The 21,810-nt window shown below is 42.5% G+C and overlaps 1 protein-coding gene across 2 annotated transcripts; it reads right to left on the bottom strand.

Moving 5' to 3' along the window:
* Window positions 1-375: 375 nt before the first annotated feature.
* DUSP14 (dual specificity phosphatase 14) lies at window positions 376-21,554 on the bottom strand. Of its 2 annotated transcripts, XM_081108765.1 has the most exons (3): window positions 21,441-21,523; window positions 2,957-3,038; window positions 376-1,686 (listed from the first exon to the last, which is right to left on the bottom strand). In XM_081108765.1, the coding sequence occupies exon 3, from the start codon at window positions 1,592-1,594 to the stop codon at window positions 998-1,000; it is 597 nt and encodes a 198-aa protein (XP_080964891.1). In that variant the 5' UTR covers window positions 1,595-1,686; window positions 2,957-3,038; window positions 21,441-21,523; the 3' UTR covers window positions 376-997. The 2 variants fall into 2 exon arrangements, 1 of the variants encoding a protein (XP_080964891.1); XR_013996937.1 differs by lacking the exon at window positions 2,957-3,038 and having other exon boundaries at window positions 21,441-21,554.
* Window positions 21,555-21,810: the final 256 nt, after the last annotated feature.

Raw genomic sequence — 21,810 nt, forward strand, 5'->3', positions numbered from 1 at the left:
GAAGCTGTTGTTATTTGCTTAACACTTGTATTAAGTTTTGGTTTAGGGCATTTGTTAATAGTCAAGCAAAGGCACACCTTTTGTGAAAAAACAAATTATTTGATGGAGAATTCACTGCTTTGGTGCACTTAAAGTTACCAAGAGACAACTAAAAATTGCCTTTTGTCAGAGTGTACACTTAGCTATGCTCTATTTTAGTTCCAGCACTGTAAATGATATCTGCCAGGATGTGAAATGTTGACATGATTCAGCTGGATGTCTATTTTCAGTAATGTTCATATTGTCACAGAAACCATATGATAACAATTATTGGAGAGCATCTTTCTTCTATTCAACACACACACACCCTAAAATTGTTCTTGGTAAATATTCTAATATGTTAAGCAGACAGGTTTATTAAAAATAATATAGTCTGGGACACATTGATTCCAAGAGGGTGTTTGCAGAGTTTGTTATAATTACTTAACAGCTAAATAATAAAGGTGTTTTCTTTTTACCTTACAAAGTTACTAAATAATAAAGAGGGAAGGAAAGAGGAGGGCTAATCCAGTAGAGACTGAAGCCGGTATCAATCTTCCCTAAACACTTGTGTGGTCAGTAGCCTTAGGCAAAGCTTGTCTCTACAGGATTAGCTAAACAGGACTTGAAGTGATTTTTGCACTGAGCTTCTCTTGCATCTGTCATGATGCCAAAAGGCATGGGATTCAAGATAGAGCAGAACCAGTTTATTAAACTGTTCAAACTATTAAAAATGATCAAAAGCTAGTTAAAGATTTTCATAAACACTATTCCAAAATGTTAGTTTTAAAAATGTTATTAGCAATGTATGCATTCCCCTTATGTTCCTCCCCTCCTCCCTACCTCTTAAAATAAACTTGAACACTTCAGGGAGAACCAAAAAATCAACCATTTGAAAAGAAAGGTGAAGAAGGGAGTAGACACTGTGTAGCAGATGCTGGTACTGCTTGAGGGGCTGCTGATGCAGGCTTTGGTGGCATTAAATCCCCCAGTAAGGCATCAGGTGTCGGGACTCTTTCTCATAAACGTCTGGAACTATGCCATAAGGTGTCTGTACCATTTTAACTGTCGACTTCCCAAAAAGCTGGCGCTCGTAGTCTATCAGCTGCCTCCAGAAGCCTACATTGGGCCTGATCACAGGCCTCCGGGCTTTCACCCAGTTGTATGCCTCCAGCAGGCACACACTGTGGAATTTCATCAGGTAAGCAATGCAGAGAGTGGCTGAGCGGCTCACCCCTGCTGCACAGTGCACCAAAGTGGCCCCATGCTTCCTGCTCACACTATGGATCTTGTCAGCCACGGTGTCAAAGTATAGTCCAATGGGGGCATGAGGCATGTCAGCCAGAGGCACTTTAACATATTCAAATTGGGGCCAGTTGAAATTGGGTATCTCAATCGTAGCATTAACAATGCAGGTGATGCCACGAGCCTGGAGGAGATGCCGGTTGGAGGCCACACTGCCTCTGCCCAGGAAGAGAGAGGAGGTGATTTGAGCGATGCCTCCTATGTCCCCCTCAGCAATCATCCGAGGGGCCATGAGAGTCCGTGGTAGTGTGCTGTGACCTCTGGAGCTCATGAAGACACTGACAATCACACTTGCATCATTGGAAGCAAGACCAGAGCGTTTTGTTTTCCTCCACCAGGGAATCCGAAATTATAGTCTCCTTCCTGCAAAATACAGGTACTTGTCAGTATTTTATATGCTATTGATTCATCACAGCCTTCTGCATACTTGTGGAATGAGAAGGTAAAAGGATTAGAAATGGTTATTTTCTCCAATAGAGTATGTTCTTTCGAGGACGCAAATCATCTATGGATTATCAGTTAGAAAAAGTAGCCTAAGATACCAATATGTAAAATTTATGTAAAACTCAGCACTCTGGCGATTGTTTTTTAAAAAGGGCATTAAATGGAAATATCCTATTTTAGGAAACTGAAAGACAGAAACATGCTCAGCTGATTCCTGAACCAGTAATCTTGCAGGGTCTTGCTTTTATTGAAGAGAGTTTCTTAGTAATTAGGAAGAAATCAGAAATTCTGACCCCTCCTATAGCCATGTTCTTTCAGATACTGTTGCCTATCTTCATGTCTAATTCTAGACATAGAGATCTTATGATACCACATTAGGTAATATATTCAGTGAACTGCCTTTGTGGACTAAAAAGATACTGAATTGGATCAGTTATAGAAAATCCAAGACATATGGTCACTTTAGCCCTTTACTATTTAAAAACAGTTCTTCCTTTCATATTTATGACATATGAATACTTTGCAATTTGTGCTATGGTATTTCTATGGAAATAATCCCAAGTAATTTGAAACCCATGGTCTAAAAAATCATTTGTCTAAGCTAATAAGCATTTTAGCTGACCTGAGCCCCTGGGTTTGGTTAAATAGCTTCACCTTCCTCAGCCAAGTCTAAGCTAAAAGGTGAATCTCACTGGCTTCAGATGTGTTGGATTAAAATGAATTTAGTATTTAAAGATGTATGTATATATATACACTCATTAGCACAGTGTTTACTTACTCTAAGACATTCAATATTACATAAGTTCTATATATTAGTAACAACAGAAAACGACACTCTTGGTTTCCTGGGATTTTAGACATCAGTTCCTCTCATTTCATTCCTCTCATTTCAAATGCACGTTGCTTTAGCAGGGGTCCTCAAACTACGGCCCGCTGGGTGTTTTTGCCACCGCTGTGTGCATAGGAATTTGTTCATAGTTTATTTTTTAAACTATAGTCCGGCCCTCCAACGGTCTGAGGGACAGTGAATTGGCCCCGTTTAAAAGTTTGAGGACCCCTGCTTTACAGTCTGTGTCCACTGGGAAGGGTGCTGACCTCCCCCCAGGGTATTGTAGAAATGCCTGAAGTTATTTCAGTTGAACAAGAAGATCCCTCGTTCTACAGACAGAGGTAGTGCTGGGCTACTCACTTGGGAGGGGTCTGGTTACTCGGAATCCTGGGTCTGGATCTGGCAAGTTATGAGAGCTGATCACAGTGGATATAAATTAGATCTGCAGAAACACAAGGAGGCAAGCATGTGGCCAATCAGAAAGTTTAAAAGAATTCCCCCTAGCCCTGGCCGGTTTGGCTCAGTGGATAGAGCGTCGGCCTTCGGACTGAAGGGTCCCGGGTTCGATTCCAGTCAAGGACATGTACCTTGGTTGCAGGCATATCCCCAGTAGGGAGTGTGCAGGAGGCAGCTGATCGATGTTTCTAACTCTCTATCCCTCTCCCTTCCTCTCTGTAAAAAAATAAATATTTTTTTTAAAAAAAAGAATTCCCCCTGGAATTCCATGTTGGCCCTTCTTATGTATTCATTTATGTGACTATGAGTACCTGTCCCTCTGCCTTTCCCCAAATAATGATCACACTTAAATTTTTACAGCTCTTGAGTCATAACTGGTGTACTACTTGATCAGTAAGTGTACAATTTGGTGAGCTTTAACATATGCATACACTCGAGACAACATGACCTGGAAATATAGCCATCACCCCCCAAAATTTCCTCATGCTCCTTTATAATACATCCCTTCCTCATCTTCTAGCCCATTCCCTAGCAACCACTGATCTTTTCTGTCACTACAATTTGCATTTTCTACATTTTTATACAATGAAATCATAGAACATAGGGTAGTGTTCTTGGGGGAATGAGGGGAATTCTGATTTTCACTAAGTGTACTTTTTTTTTTTAAATCCTCACCGAGGACAGGCTTTCATTGATTTTAGAGAGAGTAACACTGATTGGCTGCCTCCTGCACAAGCCCTGACAGGGAATCGAACCCAGGACCTTTTCACTATACGGGACAACGCTCCAACCATCTAAGCCACACTGCCCATGTTGTTGGATATATCAACAGTCCTTTCCTTGGTATAGGTAGATATACCATGGTTTGTTCACCTACTGAAGGAAACTGAGTTGATTTTAGGCCATTAAAGCGGATACATTTCCCAGGTGATGCTGCTGCAGCCGGTTTAGGTTCACTGTGGAGGTGGGTGCTGTGGTGTGCCACCCAGATTGCCCCTTCAGGACTGAGGCACTCAGAGTGCTGATGCTGAGAGATCACAAGTCCCTCCGCAGAAACTGCCCTTGACTGAAGAAGGGAGCTACCTCACCCCAGGTTACACCCCTCTTTGGGGGCCCACATCTGATACAGGGGTACATGGAGATAGGTGCAATTGTATTATGAGGGAGAACAAGGAAGTAGTCACATAAGATTCTCGGGTGTGGGTGTTAGAGGGAAATGTGCGGAACTTTTACATTATTGGAACATCCTGTCCTGGAGCAGAGCACAGTGTCTTGCCACTTCCAAGTCTTTCCCTGGCAGAATCCTGATAGTTTAAAAAAGCAAAGTCACTGTATAATAAACACAAAATCAGGCTCTCATGCTGGTGATAACTCCCTGCTCAATGTGTAAAATCTGGAAGATGCTAATCAAATTTCCAACCAGGTTATGTAGTGACTGTCTAAGAGGGACTCAGTCTCCCAAATAATCATTCTGTTTGTGAGGCCACTTGCCTCCCTGAGGCAGGGGTCCCGGGCTCCCTGGCCTTTTCAGCAGAAAAGTCTTCATCAGGGGCCAAGGGTAAGTAATGGGTGGGTCAGAAGCCTAGTATTCTGTTAACCCTCGTTGGTTGGGCAGTGGTAGGGTACTGGGTGCTACAGGGGAAAGAAAACAGATTGCGAGTCCTCAGGGAAGAAGCCAAGTGAGACAGACATGATCCTCTCTCCCTGCTGCTGCTAGTCAGTCTCATGCCAACAAATCTGCTTAAAATGCCAAAGCTGGGTCCAAGGTTCTGAAAAACGACGTCTGCCAGAGGGCACAGACACCACAGTTCCTCCTCTAACAAACACTCCTGACCCCTTTTACAGATCAGAAAATAACAAGGTTCAGAAAGGATGAGATGGTTTCAATTTGGGGCACATAAGTGACTGAACCAGGAAGAGATCCAAGGTGTCCAGGCTCCTAGCTCAATCCTACACACACTGCTTCTCTGTGTGACCGAGGGGAGGGGGGTTACATTCTCATCACCTGCCTTACAGCACTCTGACATTACCAATCAGTGCCTTCAAAGCATGAAAGAGGTCTTGGATCTGCCTACAAAGAACATATTTAAATGCTACTTACAGAAAAGACAGCCTAGCCCTAACCGGTTTGGCTCAGTGGATAGAATGCTGGCCTGCAGATTGAAAGGTCCCAGGTTTGATTCCGGTCAAGGGCATGTATCTTGGTTGTGGGCACATCCCCAGTAGGAGGTGTGCAGGAGTCAGCTGATCGATGTCTCTCTCTCATCGATGTTTCTAACTCTCTATCCCTCTCCCTTCCTCTCTGTAAAAAAATCAATAAAAATATATTTTAAAAAAAGAAAAGACAGCCTAGATCAGCTGAGGTGTTCCATTTTCTTATTGCCCATAATAGAAAAATATTGCCACAAACTGGTACACCATTCAGGACACAAAGCCCTCCTGATAGCAGAGGGACCTCAGCAAGAAGTCCCAGGTAGGCACAAGAAGTGTTGCTCAGTTCTAGGGCTGCCAATAGAGCAGGGGTGGGGAACCTTTTTCTGCCAAGGGACATTTGGGTATTTATAACATCATTTGCAGGCCATACAAAATTATCAACGTAAACATCAGCCCGCTATACCAGTATTTGGTCAAACATTTAACTCCCCTAATGCCTTGGCAGGGCCAGACATTCCCCACCTCTGCTAAGAGCAACATAGATGCAAAGACCTTAACAAGTTCAGTTCCACATGATAAATTCACAGATTCCCATGCTGAAAGAGAAGAAACTATAAAAGGCGAAGGTATATATTTGTTTGGGTGTAATGGGGCAATCTGTTCACATCTGGAATCGAATTTTTTAAATTTCATCCTCATCCACCTGGGTATTTAAATTGTCACTCATTCACAATCATATTTACTGAGTTCATGACGTGTGTTCAACACTGTTTTAAGTGTTGTTGGGGACTGTGGAAGAATGTATTTGCTAAAGACCACCAGGTATCTCCCATCCCACATGACACTCTTACAATTTGACCAACTCAACCAAAAAACTACAATAGAAATGTCACTACGAAGACTATTCTACCTGTTCTCCTGGGACTTGCTCTTGAAACTAAGCTGCCGTATTATAAGGAAGCCCAAAGAAGCTCAATAAAGTTACCACATGGATAGGTCATATGTGGGTATTCTAGCTAAGAGCCCAGCTGAGATCCCAACAGATAGCCAGGATCAACTATTAAATATAGGGTGTGACAAAAATAGGTTTACAAGTGTGAGTACATGAAACACAGTTTATTCTTGTACTAGAGGCCCTGTGCACGGATTTGTGCATTGGTGGGGGGGTCCCTCGGCCTGGCCTGAAGGGATTGGGCTGAAACCAGCAGTCTGACATCCCCCAAGGGGTCCCAGAGTGCAAGAAGGCACTCTGCAAAGTTGCTGTCACTCAGCAGCTCCTGTGTTGAGCATCTGCCCCCTGGTGGTCAGTGCACATCATAGCGACTGCACATATATATATATATATGCGCGCGCACACACACTCTAGAGGCCTGGTGCACAAATTCGTGCACCAGTGGGGTCCCTCGACCTGGCCTGTGGGATCAGGCCAAAACCAGCTCTCTGACATCCCCTGAGGGGTCCCGGATTGTAAGAGAGTGCAGGCCAGACCAAGGGACCCCACCAGGGCCAAAAGGGACACAGGAGGTTGGCCAGCTGAGGGACCACGGGAGGACTCCCGGCCACAGGCACCAAATACCCAATAGCGAACAGGAAATCAGGGGTGGGTGGCTGTCAGTCTGTTTTCTGTATCTATGAGTCTGTTTCTACTTTATTTTGTTCATTAGATTCCACATATGAGTGAAATTATATGGTATCTGTTTTCTCTGACTTATTTCACTTAGCATAATACTCTCCCGGTCCATCCATGCTGTCGCAAAAGTAAGATTTCTTTCTTTTATACAGACGAGAAGTAATCCATTGTGTACATGTACCACAGCTTTTTTATCCACTCATCTACTGATGGGCACTTGGGCTGCTTCCAAATCTTGGCTATTGTAAATAATGCTGCAGTGAACATAGGAATGCATATATTCTTTTGAATTATTTCGAGTATCTTCAGATATATCCCCAGAGTAGAATCACTGGGTCATTAGGCAGTTTCATTAATTTCCTGAGGAAACTCCATACTGTTTTACACTTTGGCTGCACCAATCTACATTCCCATCAACAGTACAAAAGGGTTCCCTTTTCTCCACACCCTCACCAACACTTATTGTTTGTTGATTTATTGATGATAGCCTTGACAAGTGTGAGGTGATATCTCACTGTGGTTTTAATTTGCATTTTCTAATTATTAGTGACATTGAGTATCTTTTCATATGTTTATTGGCCATCTGTGTGTCCTCTTTGGAGAAGTATCTATTCAGGTGCTTTGCCCATTTTTTTAATTGGACTGTTTATTTGGTGTTGAATTGTATAAGTTCATAAATTTTGGACATTAATGCCTTATCAGATATATTGGTAAATATATTCTCCCATTCAGTGGCTGTCTCTTCATTTTTTTTAATGTTTCCTTTGCTGTGCAAACTTTTTAGTAGTCCCATTTATTTACTTTATCCTTTGTTTGCCTTGCCTGTGGAGATCAGAAAAAAAACTGCTACGAGAAATGTCCGAGATTTTACTGCCCATGTTTTCTTCTAAGATTTTTATGGTTTCAAGTCTTATATTTAAGTCTTTAATCCACTTTTAGTTTATTCTTGTGTATGGTGTAAGATGGTCAAGTTTCATTTTTTTGCACAGCATCTGTCCAATTTTCCCAACACCATTTATTGAATAGACTGTCTTGGGGATGTAACCTAGCCTATATAATAAAAGGGTAATATGCAAATTGACCCTAATGGCAGAATGACCAGAACAACTACTGGACCAGTCACTATGAGGCACACTGACCATCTCTTGGTCCCTTTCCCTGGCCGGCAGGCTCCGATCACCTGATGGCCACCTGTGGCGGGGGCGAGGCCAGTGAGCAGGCAGGAACAGCTGACCAAATACCCAATAGCGAACAGGAAATTGGGGGTGGGTGGCTGCGGGGGGCGGGACCAGCTGCGGGCAGCTGAGGAAGATGGCCCTGATTGCAGGCCAGGCCATACCCGCACACAAATTTCATGCGCCAGGCTTCTAGTAAGATTATAATTATGTTATCATATTTTTTCACCAATCCATTTAAAACATGCTGCCATTCTTGTCTTTCAAGAGCCTCCTTATTTTTAGATTCCAGATGGAGAACACAAGCCCTCTTCTACTACTCTTACTACTAGAAAGTGTGATCCAATACCCAGCAGCGTCAACCTGAAGGTTGGTAGAAATGCAGACTCTCAGGCCCCATCTCAGACCTGTGAAATTGCTGAAGCAAACTCGAGTACCTATTTGTTTAAAACACATGAGTGTGCTCAAACTCTCACGAATCAGTATCATTCTGCTGTCGTGGTTCCCAAATGAGGAATCGGAGGTAAATGGAGGATAACAGGCTTTCCCAGACTCTACATAGAAAATGAGTAACCCCACTGGGACCAGAACCCCTTTCCATGAGTTGTCTGTTGATTAATCATATAGTCTGACCATAACAGATCAAGTGACCTAATTCTACCAAAATGTAGATTTCACTGGGGAAGGAAATAAAATCTGCAAAGAGAAAGAATTTAAGGAACATAAGGTCAGTCTAGCTGTGCTTCATCTAAAATCTGAACATTAATTCTACAATCACATTTAAACTTGTTTAGTGATTACTAGAAACCAGTTTGTGCCACAGCCTATATAAATGATACTTTAAAATCGTCAAGGAGCAAGTGGTAAAAATTCAATAGAATCATAGGTTCTTGGTTAAGTGAACTTTCATCTATATAGGTCAGAACATCTAGACACAGAGTACTTTAAAAAAAAAAGTCAGCAGTTATACCCAAGTAGATTTAAGTGTGCCTCAAAATTGCTGAAGTCACTACTGCCCTCTGAGAAGCAGGACCATGAAATCTCAGAAAATGCAGATCTTTTCATAAGATCTCTGTCCTTCAAAGCTCATTACTGTAAGTAAGGCAAAAAAGAATTTATAAATTAAAATAAAGTTCATAAGAACAAAAAGTTCAATAGGGAAACGTTGACCCCATTTGATCATCTTATGCTTTAATGCCTCACTGTATTAATCAAAATCCTTAAAACTCAAGCAGTGAGTCTCAACTTTCTCCTTACAAGAACTTCTTTATCATACCTCGAAACCAATTTAACTTTTTGACCACTTTATACCAAATTAGCTTCATTTTTAAAGCATCACTATTTTCTCATTTTTCTTTATTAGTCAAAGGCATCTATAATTGTCCACCAGAGTTCCTGAGCAGAATAAGATAACCAGATCTCTTGCATTAGCTGGATGGAAGGAACCTGATGAAGCTACATACCCTTTCCATGCTGAGGAACAGCAGACCTATCGCATTTTGAGGGCAACTGGGTATGTCTGAGCCCCACTACAGCAAAAGGAAGAATCAAGTTTTTAACTAAGTAAGAGTCAAAACACAGAGGGTTCCAAAGTTATTCCCTTGGCTTTAATTATCTCTTGAAACAACTATCTTATGCAATAAGATAATACACAATCCTGGCTGGGTAGCTCAGTTGGTTAGAGCGTTGTCCCATACACCAAGGTTACAGGTCCGATCCCTGGTCAGGGCACATATAGGAATCAACCAATGAATGCATAGAAAAGTGGAACAAATTGATGTTTCTCTTTCTCTGTCTCTCCCTTCCTCCCTCTAAAATCAATAAATGAAAAAAAAATTTAAATAAGAAAATATATATGGTTCTTTTTAGATTATACTACCAACTAGAGGCCTGGTACACAAAATTTGTGGATGGGTGGGGTCCCTAGGACTGACCGGAGGTCAGGGCCGATGAGGTACCCTGCCTCCCCGCCTCACCCCTTCCCTTGCTGCCTGTACACTGCCACCACGTGGTTCCTTGCCTCCCCCTCTCCTCCTTCCCTCACTGCCCGTGTCTGCTGCCACCCATCCCCAGTTCCCCATCCCAACCCGGGCGATTGGGGCCTGCCTGTCCAGGTAGGGACAGGGGGAGGGACCGGGGAGGTTGGCCACCGCTCTGAGGAGGGAGCCGGCCCTCGGCCCCCCGGGGAAAGGGGCCGCATCTACTGCCACCCACCCCCCGTTTCCCATCCCAGCCTGGGGGGCTCAGCCCGATCAGGCAATCAGGGACTACGGGCTGGGGGCAGCTCCTGCTTTCAGCATCTGCCCCCTGGTGGTCAGTGCACATCATAGCGACCAATCATTCCATCATAAAGGTCGCTTAGGCTTTTATATATAGAGATTATTATTTATATACTCTAAGACAGCAGTTCTCAACTTGTGGGTCGCAACCCCTTTGGCGGTCGAAAGATCCTTTCACAGGGGTCACCTAAGACCATCCTGCATATCAGATATTTACATTACGATTAATAACAATAGCAACATTACAGTTATGAAGTAGCAACAAAAATAATTTTATGGTTGGGTCACAACATGAGGAACTGTATTTAAAGGGCCAGAAGGTTGAGAACCACTGCTCTAAGAGAATGCAGTAGCCTCTGAAACACTCTGCAAATAGCTGGTGGGCCATGTCTAGCTCATCATCTGTTTTTTGTATAGTCCATGAGCTAAGTAAATAGTTTATACATTTTTAAATGGTTAAAAAATAAAAGGAAGAACAGAACAGTCGGCCCTTGAATAACACAAGGGTTGGTGTGCCAACCTCCTATGCAGTTGAAAATCCATGTATAAACTGTATTTCATGGCACATAAAAATTGTATAAAATTCAAATTGTAAGTTCAGGAATGAAGTTTTATTGGAACACAGCCACACTTCTTATGTATTAATTATGGCTGTTTTCATGATACAAAGCTGAATTAAGTAATTGCAACAGAAATTTTATGGCCCACAAGCCTAAAATAGTTACTACCTGGCCCTTTACAGAAAAAGTTTCCCAATCCCTGGTTGAAATTATGATATAAAGCCATCATAGTATTGCAAATAAATATTTTTCAAAGTGCAGTCCTAAGAACCCTTGCATGAGAATCACTTGAGCTGCTGGTTAGAATGCAGACTCCTAGGCTCTGCCCCAGACCTAATTAATCAGAATTTGGGGGTAGGGGTGGGGTTTGGGGAGGGTTAAAGGCCTGGGAATTTATATTTCTAGCAAGTACCTCTGTAAAATAATTTTTTAAAAAGATTAAGCTATTGTGGAAAAGATAAAATATTACCTATTGTAATTTCTAGAAGGATAAATGGAATGAGAAAAATCCATAAATGTAGATTTATTTTTCAAAATTATTTTCAAATAATACATTAGTTACTTAGGTTTAAGATATAATCCAGTATGAAACAAGTTCTATTTCATTTACATTTTGGAACATCTTGAGATGCAAATTTATACCAAGTAACTGAAGTTCTATAAAACTTTGAATACTTCTCCAATTTTTAACAAAAAAACATCATGTGAAGTTATATACAAACTTTAACCCTGAAAGGGTTCTCTGTTCCCCAAACACAGAACATGTGTGACAGTGCAAATTAAAGGCTATTAGAGATTTCTATGTCCTTTTTACATTTGTCAAAAATACACTCGCTGCCCTGGTCGGTTTGGCTCAGTGGATGGAGCGTCGGCCTGCAGACTGGGGGGTCCCGGGTTCGATTCTGGCCAAGGGCACATGCCTGGGTTGTGGGTTCAGTCCCCAGTGGGGAGCGTGCAGGGGGCAGCCAATCAATGATTCTCTCTCATCATTGATGTTTCTATCTATCCCTCTCCCTTCTCTAAAATCAATAAAAATATTTAAAAAAACACACTGGCTAATTTAAAATAAACATAACAATCATGAGTCATTTAACGGATACATTGGGATACATTCTGAGAAATGTATCATTATGTGATTTCATCATTTTGCAAACATCAGAGTGCATTTACACAAACCTAGATGGTGTAGCCTACTGTTCCTAGGTTACAAACCTGTACAGCGTGTTACTGTACTGAATACTGTAGGCCAGTGGTCGCCAACCGGTGGTCCAAAAGGTTGGCGACCGCTGCTGTAGGCAATTATAATACAACTAAACGTACCTAACATAGAACAAGTACAGTTAAAATATAGTATAAAGGATAAAATGGTGCACTTGTATAGGGCACTTACCATGAAAGTCTTCACTACCACAGACTTTATAAACACTGCACACTTAGGCTACACCAAACTTAAAAATATTTTTCTTCAATAAGAAATTTTTAGCTTACTATAATTTTTTTACTTTATAAAATTATTTTGTGACACTTAGCTTAAAACACAAACACACTGTACAGCTACATCAAAATATTTTTAAAATATATTTTATTGATTTTTTTTACAGAAAGGAAGGGAGAGGAATAGAGAGTTAGAAACACTGGTAAGAGAGAAATATCAATCAGCTGCCTCCTGCACACCCCCTACTGGGGATGTGCCCACAACCAAGGTACATGCCCTTTGACTGGAATCGAACTTGGGACCCTTCCATCTGCAGGCCAATGCTCTATCCACTGAGCCAAACCGTTAGGGCTAAAAATATTCTTCATATCCTTATTGTATAAGCTTTTTGCTATTTTAAATTTTATTTTATTTTTAAACTTCTTAGTTAAAAACTAACACACAAACATACACATTAGCCCACACAGGGTCAGGATCATCAATGTCACCATCTTCCACTTATTTCCACATCTCGTTCCACTAGAAAGTTTTCAGGAACAATGACACAAATGGAGCTGTCATCTCCATTGACAGGGGTCCTCAAAATACGGCCTGCGGGCCACATGCAAATACAAATATTGTATTTGTTCCCGTTGTTTTTTTACTTCAAAATAAGGTATGGGCAGTGTGCATAGGAATTTGTTCATAGTTTTGTTTTTTTTTTAAACTATAGTCCGGCCCTCCAACGGTCTGAGGGACAGTGAACTGGCCCCCTGTTTAAAAAGTTTGAGGACCCCTGTCCTATGATAACAATGCCTTCTTCTTCTGGAATACCTACTAAAGGAGTGGTCGCCAACCTTTCGGGCCTCACGGACCACTGGTTGGCAACTGCTGTCCTAAAGGACTTTAGGCTCTTCCTGAGGAGGTGTCACTCTTTTCAGTAATATGTCCATGGTGGTTTGATCATATATTTGCTGGTGAGTAAATAATGTCATGAACATTCCTCTCTATTAATGAAAACCTTTTGGTGCTGGGAGTCCATGTTTTCAAACTTTAAGGAGCTTATTAAAGTCTGAAAAAGCTTTGGTTAAACCCTTCACTGTGAATTTTCTTGGGGGTTCTTCCTTTTCTCCTGCTGAGGTTTTCTTCAGCTATGTGTTCCTGTTTCAGTTCCAACAACACCTCATTAGTCAATTCTCAGGAATCACCTCTAGGATCCTCATCCACACCCACGTTAAAATTGTCTGTCATTTCAACCACAACCTTGTTGATTTTTACAACCTCCACATCATTGGCAAATCCTCTGAAGTTATGGACGAACAAACCTCTTGAGTGTCTTCTTTCAGGTGCCATTCATATACTCCTTTGGTGACATCACCCAAGCCCAAGCAAGGTTCTTTTTTAATTTTTAATTGATTGATTTAGAGAGAGAAAGAAACATCAATTTGTTGTCTCACTGATTTATGCATTCACTGGTTGATTCTTGTATGTGCTCTGACCGGGGAGCAAACCCACAACCTTGGCATATCAGGGCAACTCTCTAACCCAGCAATTGTCAACCGGTGGTCCTAACCAACTGAGCAACCCAGCAAAGGCCCAAGCAAGGTTCTTGATGCAGTCATAGATACTGTAATCCTTCCAGAATTGCATGAGTTTCTCCTCAGTTGCAGCCATAGCCTGGTCTTCCTCACATAGGCCTTAAAAGCTCCTATAACTCTTTGTTCCATTGGCTGAAACACCACTTTGGTATTGGGATAAAAACCACCAATAAGAGGATGTCAACAATGAGAGAACATTATGAACAGTTAGCAAAATCTTAAAAGGTATTGTTATTCTCAAAGAGTACCTCGCCATTTCACTGGCATAGCAATTCAGGAGAGCATCTTGGAAGAGGAGCTGAGTCACGCCAGACTTCTTATTGCTCCTGTCTGTAAACTGACAGTGTCTGCTTATTGACACGCTTGAAGGCCCTGAGGTTCTCACTGTGCTAGATCACAAAGCATTTCAATCTGTAGCCTAAAACAGTCCCCAAGGCAGGACTGTTACCTTGTACTTAAAAGCCTTGAAGCCTGACCATCTTATGGATGAAAGTCTTTCAAGTATCAGTTTCCAGAATAAGGAGGTTTCATCCATGTTGAATATTTGCTATGGCGATTAATTTTCTTCCACAATCAGCTTATCTAGTTTTCACAAATTCTAAAGCTGCCTTCATATCAGCACGCATAGACTTCACCATTCACTTTAATATTATGTAATGAAAAATGATTCTTGAATTGTTTAAGCCACCCAGAGCTAGCAGTAAATTCAACATTGTAGTTGAGACCAGCTTTTTCTTTCAGTATTGAAGAAAAAAAAATCTTTGTTTTGGCCCTGATCATAATGGTGCTGAAAGAGATGTGCTTCTGTGTCTGATCTTCAGTCCAGGTCATTAGACGTTTCTCTATGTCTGATAGGGGCTCTTGTTGGGATACTGGTTAGTCTCGTTACCTTCAATGAAGCAGATCCTTTAACAGCTTCCATCATTTTCTTTAAGATGGTAGTATGTATAGTGGAATGGGACATGCCTGACTGTGAGTATAACCATCACTGATTTTCCACCTTTGTAGTTCTTAATCACTTTTAATTTTGTTTCCAGATTAATCACTTGATATGACCTCGTACTGGCAACATTAGCAGTGGCTTTTGCTAATGATGAACAAAACAACATGAGATTAGGGACCATGATGAACAAAACAACATGAAATTAAATCAAGCACAAGAGAAAATAATGCAATTAAGGGCATGATAAACATGAAATGTATGAGGCTATTCCCAGCATAACAGGACACACTTGTATAGCAAACTTTTTAAAATTTAGCTTTATTGTTGAAAGTAATAAAATGTCCCATTTTTCCCCCACTGACCCCCTCCACCCTGTACCTGCCCCTAGCAAACATTTTTAAATATATATATTTCTATTGATTTCAGAGAGAGGAATAGATAGAAAAATCAATGAGGGAGGAAGATCATTGATTAGCTGCCTCCTGCACACCCCTCCACGAGGGACTGGGGCCCTCTTGGTTCCTGGGTTGATGCTCAACCTCTGAGCTGGGTGCTATCCTATATAGTCCTATATAATAAAAGGGTAATATGCAAATTGGCCCTAAGAACAACCGGTCACTATGATGCGCACTGATCACCAGGGGGCAGACGTTCAATGCAGGAGCTGCCCCCTGGTGGTCAGTGCACTCCCACAGGGGGAGCTCTGCACAGCCAGAAGCTGGCTCATGGCTGGCTAGCGCAGTGGTGGTGGCGGGAGCCTCTCCCGCCTCCACAGCAGCACTAAGGATGTCCGACTAACAGCTTGGGCCTGCTCCCTCCATTAGTCAGACATCCCTTAAGGCAGTGGTTCTCAACCTTCTTAATGCCGCGACCCTTTAATACAGTTCTTCATGTTCTAGTGACCCCCAATTTCATTGTTACAAATTGAACATAATTAAAGCATAGTGATTAATCACAAAAACAATATGCATTTATATATGTGTTTTCTGATGGTCTTAGGCGACCCCTGTGAAAGGGTCATTTGACCCCCAAAGGGGTTGCGACCCACAGGTTGAGAACTGCTGCCTTAAGGGCTCCTGGGACTCCTGAGGGATGTCTGACTGCCAGCTTAGGTCCGATCCCCCCGGGGAGCAGGACTAAGCCATCAGTTGGACATCCCCCAAGCGGTCCCGGACTGTGAGAGGGCACAGGCCGGGCTGAGGGACTCCCCTGAGTGCACACATTTTGGTGCACAGGGCCTCTAGTACTTTTATGTGACTGGCAGCACAGTTTTGTTTACACCAGCATCACTATCAACACATTAGGATGGCTATGGTGTCACTAGGGGATAGGAAACTCATGGGGCCACCATCATAGAGTAAGTATGAGGTCTCTATGCCACATAAATATTTACTAGTCAACAGAGCCACATGCTCTTGCTTAAGAGTCTTTTTGTGTGTATCTACAAACTTAAAGAGCAAAGAAATCAAAAAGACTAACAGATTCACATCAAAGAATACAAACAGGATTTCTCTCCGCATTGCTCAGATTAAGAGGTTCTAACACTTTTTATCCTCCCCTAGGGTGTTTTTTCTTAAACTTATACGTAAGTAGTTGTTTTTTTGTCTGTTTTAAGTATAATGATTTTAAAGAATCTGGAAAAGATCTTTAATATGTGTTTTTAAAGAAATGATCTATGTAAGGACTGAAAATAAAACAATTTAGCCATTTTCCAAGATGCCTTACAGAGGAAATGAAATAAAGAGAAATTTTAAAATCTTACATTCTTTGGGCTACTGTTCTTCCATCACCCCTCCAGCTAAGAAGAAGGATCTCCCTGAGGGTATTTTCTAAACCTATAGAATTGTGGAACATTCTGCTGTAGACTGTTAGCAGATACTAGGCACAGTAGATACTCAACAAATACCTGAATTTAATAATTTAATAACAATCCTAACATAACCTCCCACATCTCCCTATCCTCTCTCTCACTCGTCCCCCACCCCTCAGACACACCATCTTTAAATCTAGCTAGCATCACCAAACACAGCCAATCAAAGTTAACCTGGCAACTGTCTAGTCAAAAAGTAGGAATTTTCTATATCAAAAGAGGTAGTTCTAAACTGCCTCTTCCGTCGCATACAAAGGAAGATATGGAGAAAAGTACACTTTTAAAGATTGTAAAAGAGTCATTTATTCCAGTGGCAAAGAAGTCATGGTTCCTTTGGAAATGCCAAGAAAGGACAAACCATGGTCTGTGCTTGGTGCTTCTTGGGGGATGTGCACATGTACACAAGCATGTGAATACCTGTCCTCCAGGGGTACTTTAACAGCACTGGCCTGAGTTCCTACACACGTCACACTAAAGCCAGCAATGCTGGCTTGCACATTCAGGACTGGACACAGGCAAGCATTCAACAGCGCAAGTCAAGCCATCTGGTAGCCCAAGAGGTAGGATTGACCAAAAATCTATAAAAGACTTTTAGATACTAGCCACTTTTATTTTTACTTCTTCATGTGGCATATTTAAATATCCCTATAACTATATATGTTGTTGTTGTTTTTAAGATCAAAAGAAGGGTTCTATTGGGTATTTGTCAAATAAGAGTGGAAAAACCATCTCTGACCTTTGGGTGGTATGTTAGTCCAATCCATACAATAAACATAAGTATATGTAAATAAAATGGTACATGAAGGGCCAGGGATCAGTCCACATAGGTGACATGTATTCATTTGAGAAATACCCAAACATATTGTGGTTAAAGAACAAATACAGTGGATTATAAATTAAAGGCTGACACCACTGGAGGAATGTAAATTGGTACAACTACTTTGGAAAATAGGCATCAGCTAGTAAAGCTGGAGATACACACACCTATGACCAGCACTGTTCATAACTGCCCCAGACCAGAAACCATTCAGATGTCCATCAGCAGTGGATGATGGATAACTAACCTGCAGTATGTTCAGACAAAAGTGAATATAGGCACATATAACAACATGGATGAGCCTGAAAAATATATAGTACTGCAAAAACTTAAACAAAATTATGTGTATATGTGTATATGTATATGTACAGGGTGTCCAAAAAAATGTATACATATTTTAACAGCTGATAGGTCAATTGTGAAAATGAAATGTATTTTAATAAACACTACCTTTATAATTATTCAAAGTGTATATATATATTTTTTGGAGGGACACCCTATATATGTGTATATATATATACATATATATATACATTAAATAATTACAATCATAGGTATTAACATGGATGAATTTTAAAAATATATAATACTACAAGAATTTAAACAAAAAAAAATGTGTCTGTGTGTAGATATACACACACACACACAATATTGATAAAAGAATTTAAAAGAATTCCTACTTTGAGCCCATTTGCACAAGATTTAAAAAAAAAACAGGCAAAATGAAACTGCTGTTTAGAGATTTATATTTAGGGGATAACACTATAGAAGAGAAAGGAAGTGATTTTTCACACAATTGAGAGTAGTTACTGGCTTATTACCTCTGGGGTGAGGGAGTCATGAGGAAAGACTGGGATTGAGGGTACTTCTTGACCTGCAAGATGGTTACTATTGTGTTTCCTTTAAAATAATTAAGTTATACATTTATGTTTAATAGCCTCTGCTGTGTGTTACAATTCAGTTTTATAAACGGTTAAATAACTATAATGTTCATTTCCAGGAATTCAGAACCATTACAATTCTGGCTAATCTGGGGAAAGAACACTTCCTCTTTGAATGTTACTATCAGCCTGCCAGCACAATACCTTTTAGCATGGCAAATGTCCTCAATAAATACTAACATTTAAAACCCATAAACTCTTTATGGGAATTTTGTTTTAACTCTCTCATCTCCTGAAATTATGGATTTAAACTGTGCCTTCATTAACACTTCCCTTTTTTTGTCTTCACCCCAGTGAAGCTTTCATAAATAACTAAAGCTACCACCTTAAGTGTTGTTTGCTCTGTAAGTTTATACCCAGGTGCTGTTGCTTTAGCAACTCTCTCTGCTTTCCACTCCCTTTTATGCCTCCTCAGAAGCAAAGAAAAGATGAATACACTAGTAGTCCTAGACTTACTTTTTCCTGAAGGGAAAGTTTCATCTGCAATTGAGAGTAACACCTAGGATCTTAATGATTTACTTGCTTTGAAGTTGGTTAAAAGAGGGTCATTTGCCAGTTGTCCAAAGAAATACTGCCATTCTATCAAGTTAATAAAACTTTACAGCCAGCTGTAATTAATATACATGCTACCTGTTCTAGACAGAACTCAAATCTCTATGAACAGGACCAGTTAATTTTATAATAATTCATTTCAATTAAAAAATCACATTGTGCAAAGACATTCATGAAAATGCTTATTAGAAAAGTCTAAAAGGATATAAACCGATAAACAGTCAGCAGCTGTTTTTGGACAAGATGCTCAAAAGAAACTTTTAACCTTATCTGTACAGTTTTAATTTTTTTACATAAAGGATGATTAAGCCCTGCCCAGTTTGGCTCAGTGGATAGAGTGACAGCCTGAGGACAGAAGGGTCCCGGGTTTGATTCTGGTTAAGGGCACATGCCTGGGTTGTGGGCTCCATGCCCAGTAGGGGGCATGCAGGAGACAGCTGATAAATGATTCTCATCATTGGGGTTTCTCTCTCCCTCTCCCTTCCTCTCTGAAATCAATAAAAATATATTTTAAAATAAAAACAAAAGTTAAAAAATTAAAAAAAAGAACGATTAATGTATTTCTTGTATTTAGAAAAAGTGTTAATCCACTTTGCCTTGAAAGAAAATCCCAATTACAGAAGAATCCACCAAACACAGACACCTTCCTAAAGACCACCATTTAAAAATGCTAGTTTTTATGCTAAAGTTTTAAAGGATTTCCTGGAGCTATACACCTGGCCAGTTTTTATGATATAAATAAATATACACATTTATGCTAGTCCATTAAAAGATGCTATATAAGTCATACTTGCATTCAGCCAATATAAGAGATTTCAGATGAGAACGCGGCATGAACAAATTCAACACTGACGTTCAAAAGACTTGGGATGAAGGAAACTCTCCCCTTTTATGGGGGAAAGCCAAAAATATCAAGCAACTACCTCTCCTCCCCCAAGCGTCAGAAGATGAGTCAGAGCTGGAGGCAGGAATAGCGCCCATGTGTCAAGCCGCCAGCTGCAGGGTTCATTCCTACCTCCACCCGGCAACCCTCTCCCTCTCCCAGGCTGGGGTCCCTGCCCCAGGCTGTCCCCGCGGTGAGTTCTCAGGTGTCCCGGAAGACAGGCGGTTATTCATGCTGGTGGGTGCCTCATTCCCTGCGTTTCTAAAGGGAACTCAAGAATGGGAGCCTTTATGAGCCCACAACAAGTAACAGTCACCAAATGCAGCTTGTCGGTGGAGCCTGCAGACACACACAACTTTGCAAAGGATACAGCACCTTTGTTCCCCTCATTTTAAGGAGCAGGAAACACGCAGAGCAGCTTTGTCTTGTCCTGTATCACTTCACTTGGTGACAGCTGAGTCCCTAGAGCATGGAGTTGCTGAAGGCTGGCCCCCGCCTCTCTGATTTTTAATTGAACTGTCCAATCTCAGGGACGATGTTCTGAGTGGCCTTATAGACTAGGGATTCCAGGAAACTCTGAGTTAAATCTCTTGGCCCATATTCCTTTAAGGTTCGTAAAGAATAGGGACTTGGTTCTTTTCCTCCGTTTTTACCTCTGTAAAACGGGATGCTCATGCTCTCTACCTGCCCGCTTATAAAATTACCATGAACAGCTGCTAGTTAATACATGCTAAATGCCCTGAGGTCCTGCAGGATAAAAAGTACAAGGAGGTTTTATGTGTGTGTGTGTGTGTGTGTGTGTGTGTGTGTGTGTGAACTAAATCCCTACACAGCAGAACTGCATTTGTAAGTCACTTCCCTTGCCTCTCGGATACCCTGTTACCATAACACTGGCTCGTACCATTGGCAACATCCACCTAAATAAAATATAGTCATACAATCCACTTAAGACGTGCAACTGCCCTCACACACAAACAACTCAACTTCGCTCTGGAGCAAGGACACTTAGAAGAAATAAAACACGCTAGCACCGCGCACACCAATTTACCACCGCGAAGAAAAACGCTCAAGTTGAATACTTGGCATTGCTCAAAGTCCAGCTGCTCCTACCCGTGCACCAGAAACCTTCGGCAGCTGCAAAACGCCGCCGTCGGCTCCCGCGGCTCGGAGCGGGCGCACGCCGACCGCGGGGTGAGGGGTGGCGAGGCCGCTGAGCAGAGGGGTCGGGAGGGGAGCGGACGAGGATGCTAGCGAAGGGGCCCGAGGGTCAGTATCCTGGGCCAGGGTGTCCGCCGAGAAGGGGAGCGGCCGGGGCGGCGCACAGAGAACCAGGGAGGCGGGGGCCGCGTGCTGAGGAGGGGGCGCCGCGGAGGGCGCGGGGCCTCTCCTCTCCCGCCGCCCAGAGGATGCGAGAGCCACTGGGAGCAGGTGGGGGCGCCAGCACAAAGTTTCCAGAGACGAGGGTCGCGGGGGACCCGGGACCCTGGCCACCCGATCCAGCCAACGTCCCAGAGCCGCTTCGGCGCCAAGTCCCTCCCGTCCGCCCCCCGCCCGGGCCCGAGAGCGGCGTACCGGTTCCGACGGGTTCGCGGGGGACGCTCCGTCCTCCTGCGCGGCTCTCGGCTTCTGCGGGCTGGCCGCTGTGCGCACCCCTCCTTCTCCTCTCCGCCAGCGCCCGGCCGGGCCACGCGCATGCTCCCTGCGCCCCACCGCCCTCTCCTGAGGAGGGGACTCCGGGCTGTGGGCGGAGCCTCGGCGGGGGACGCCTGGAGCCGCGGGCGTTGCGCAGGCGCACTGTGCCCTCCATCACCGAGCCGCTTGGCGGAGGCGAGTCCCCTGCTCCCCCGACGCCCGCTTCCCCGCCCCCCGCAGACTCCACTTAGGGGCCCCCTGTTGTCTCCTCATCCGCCTCTCTCCCGTTCCCACTTGAGCGTTTGCAAGC

This window comes from Myotis nattereri (assembly GCF_964212035.1).
Source record: "Myotis nattereri genome assembly, chromosome: 16".
NCBI lineage: Eukaryota > Metazoa > Chordata > Mammalia > Chiroptera > Vespertilionidae > Myotis > Myotis nattereri.

Bases quoted from the DNA above. Each gene is read 5' to 3' on its own strand.
- DUSP14 (XM_081108765.1), bottom strand. From the start codon at position 1,594: ATGAGCTCCAGAGGTCACAGCACACTACCACGGACTCTCATGGCCCCT.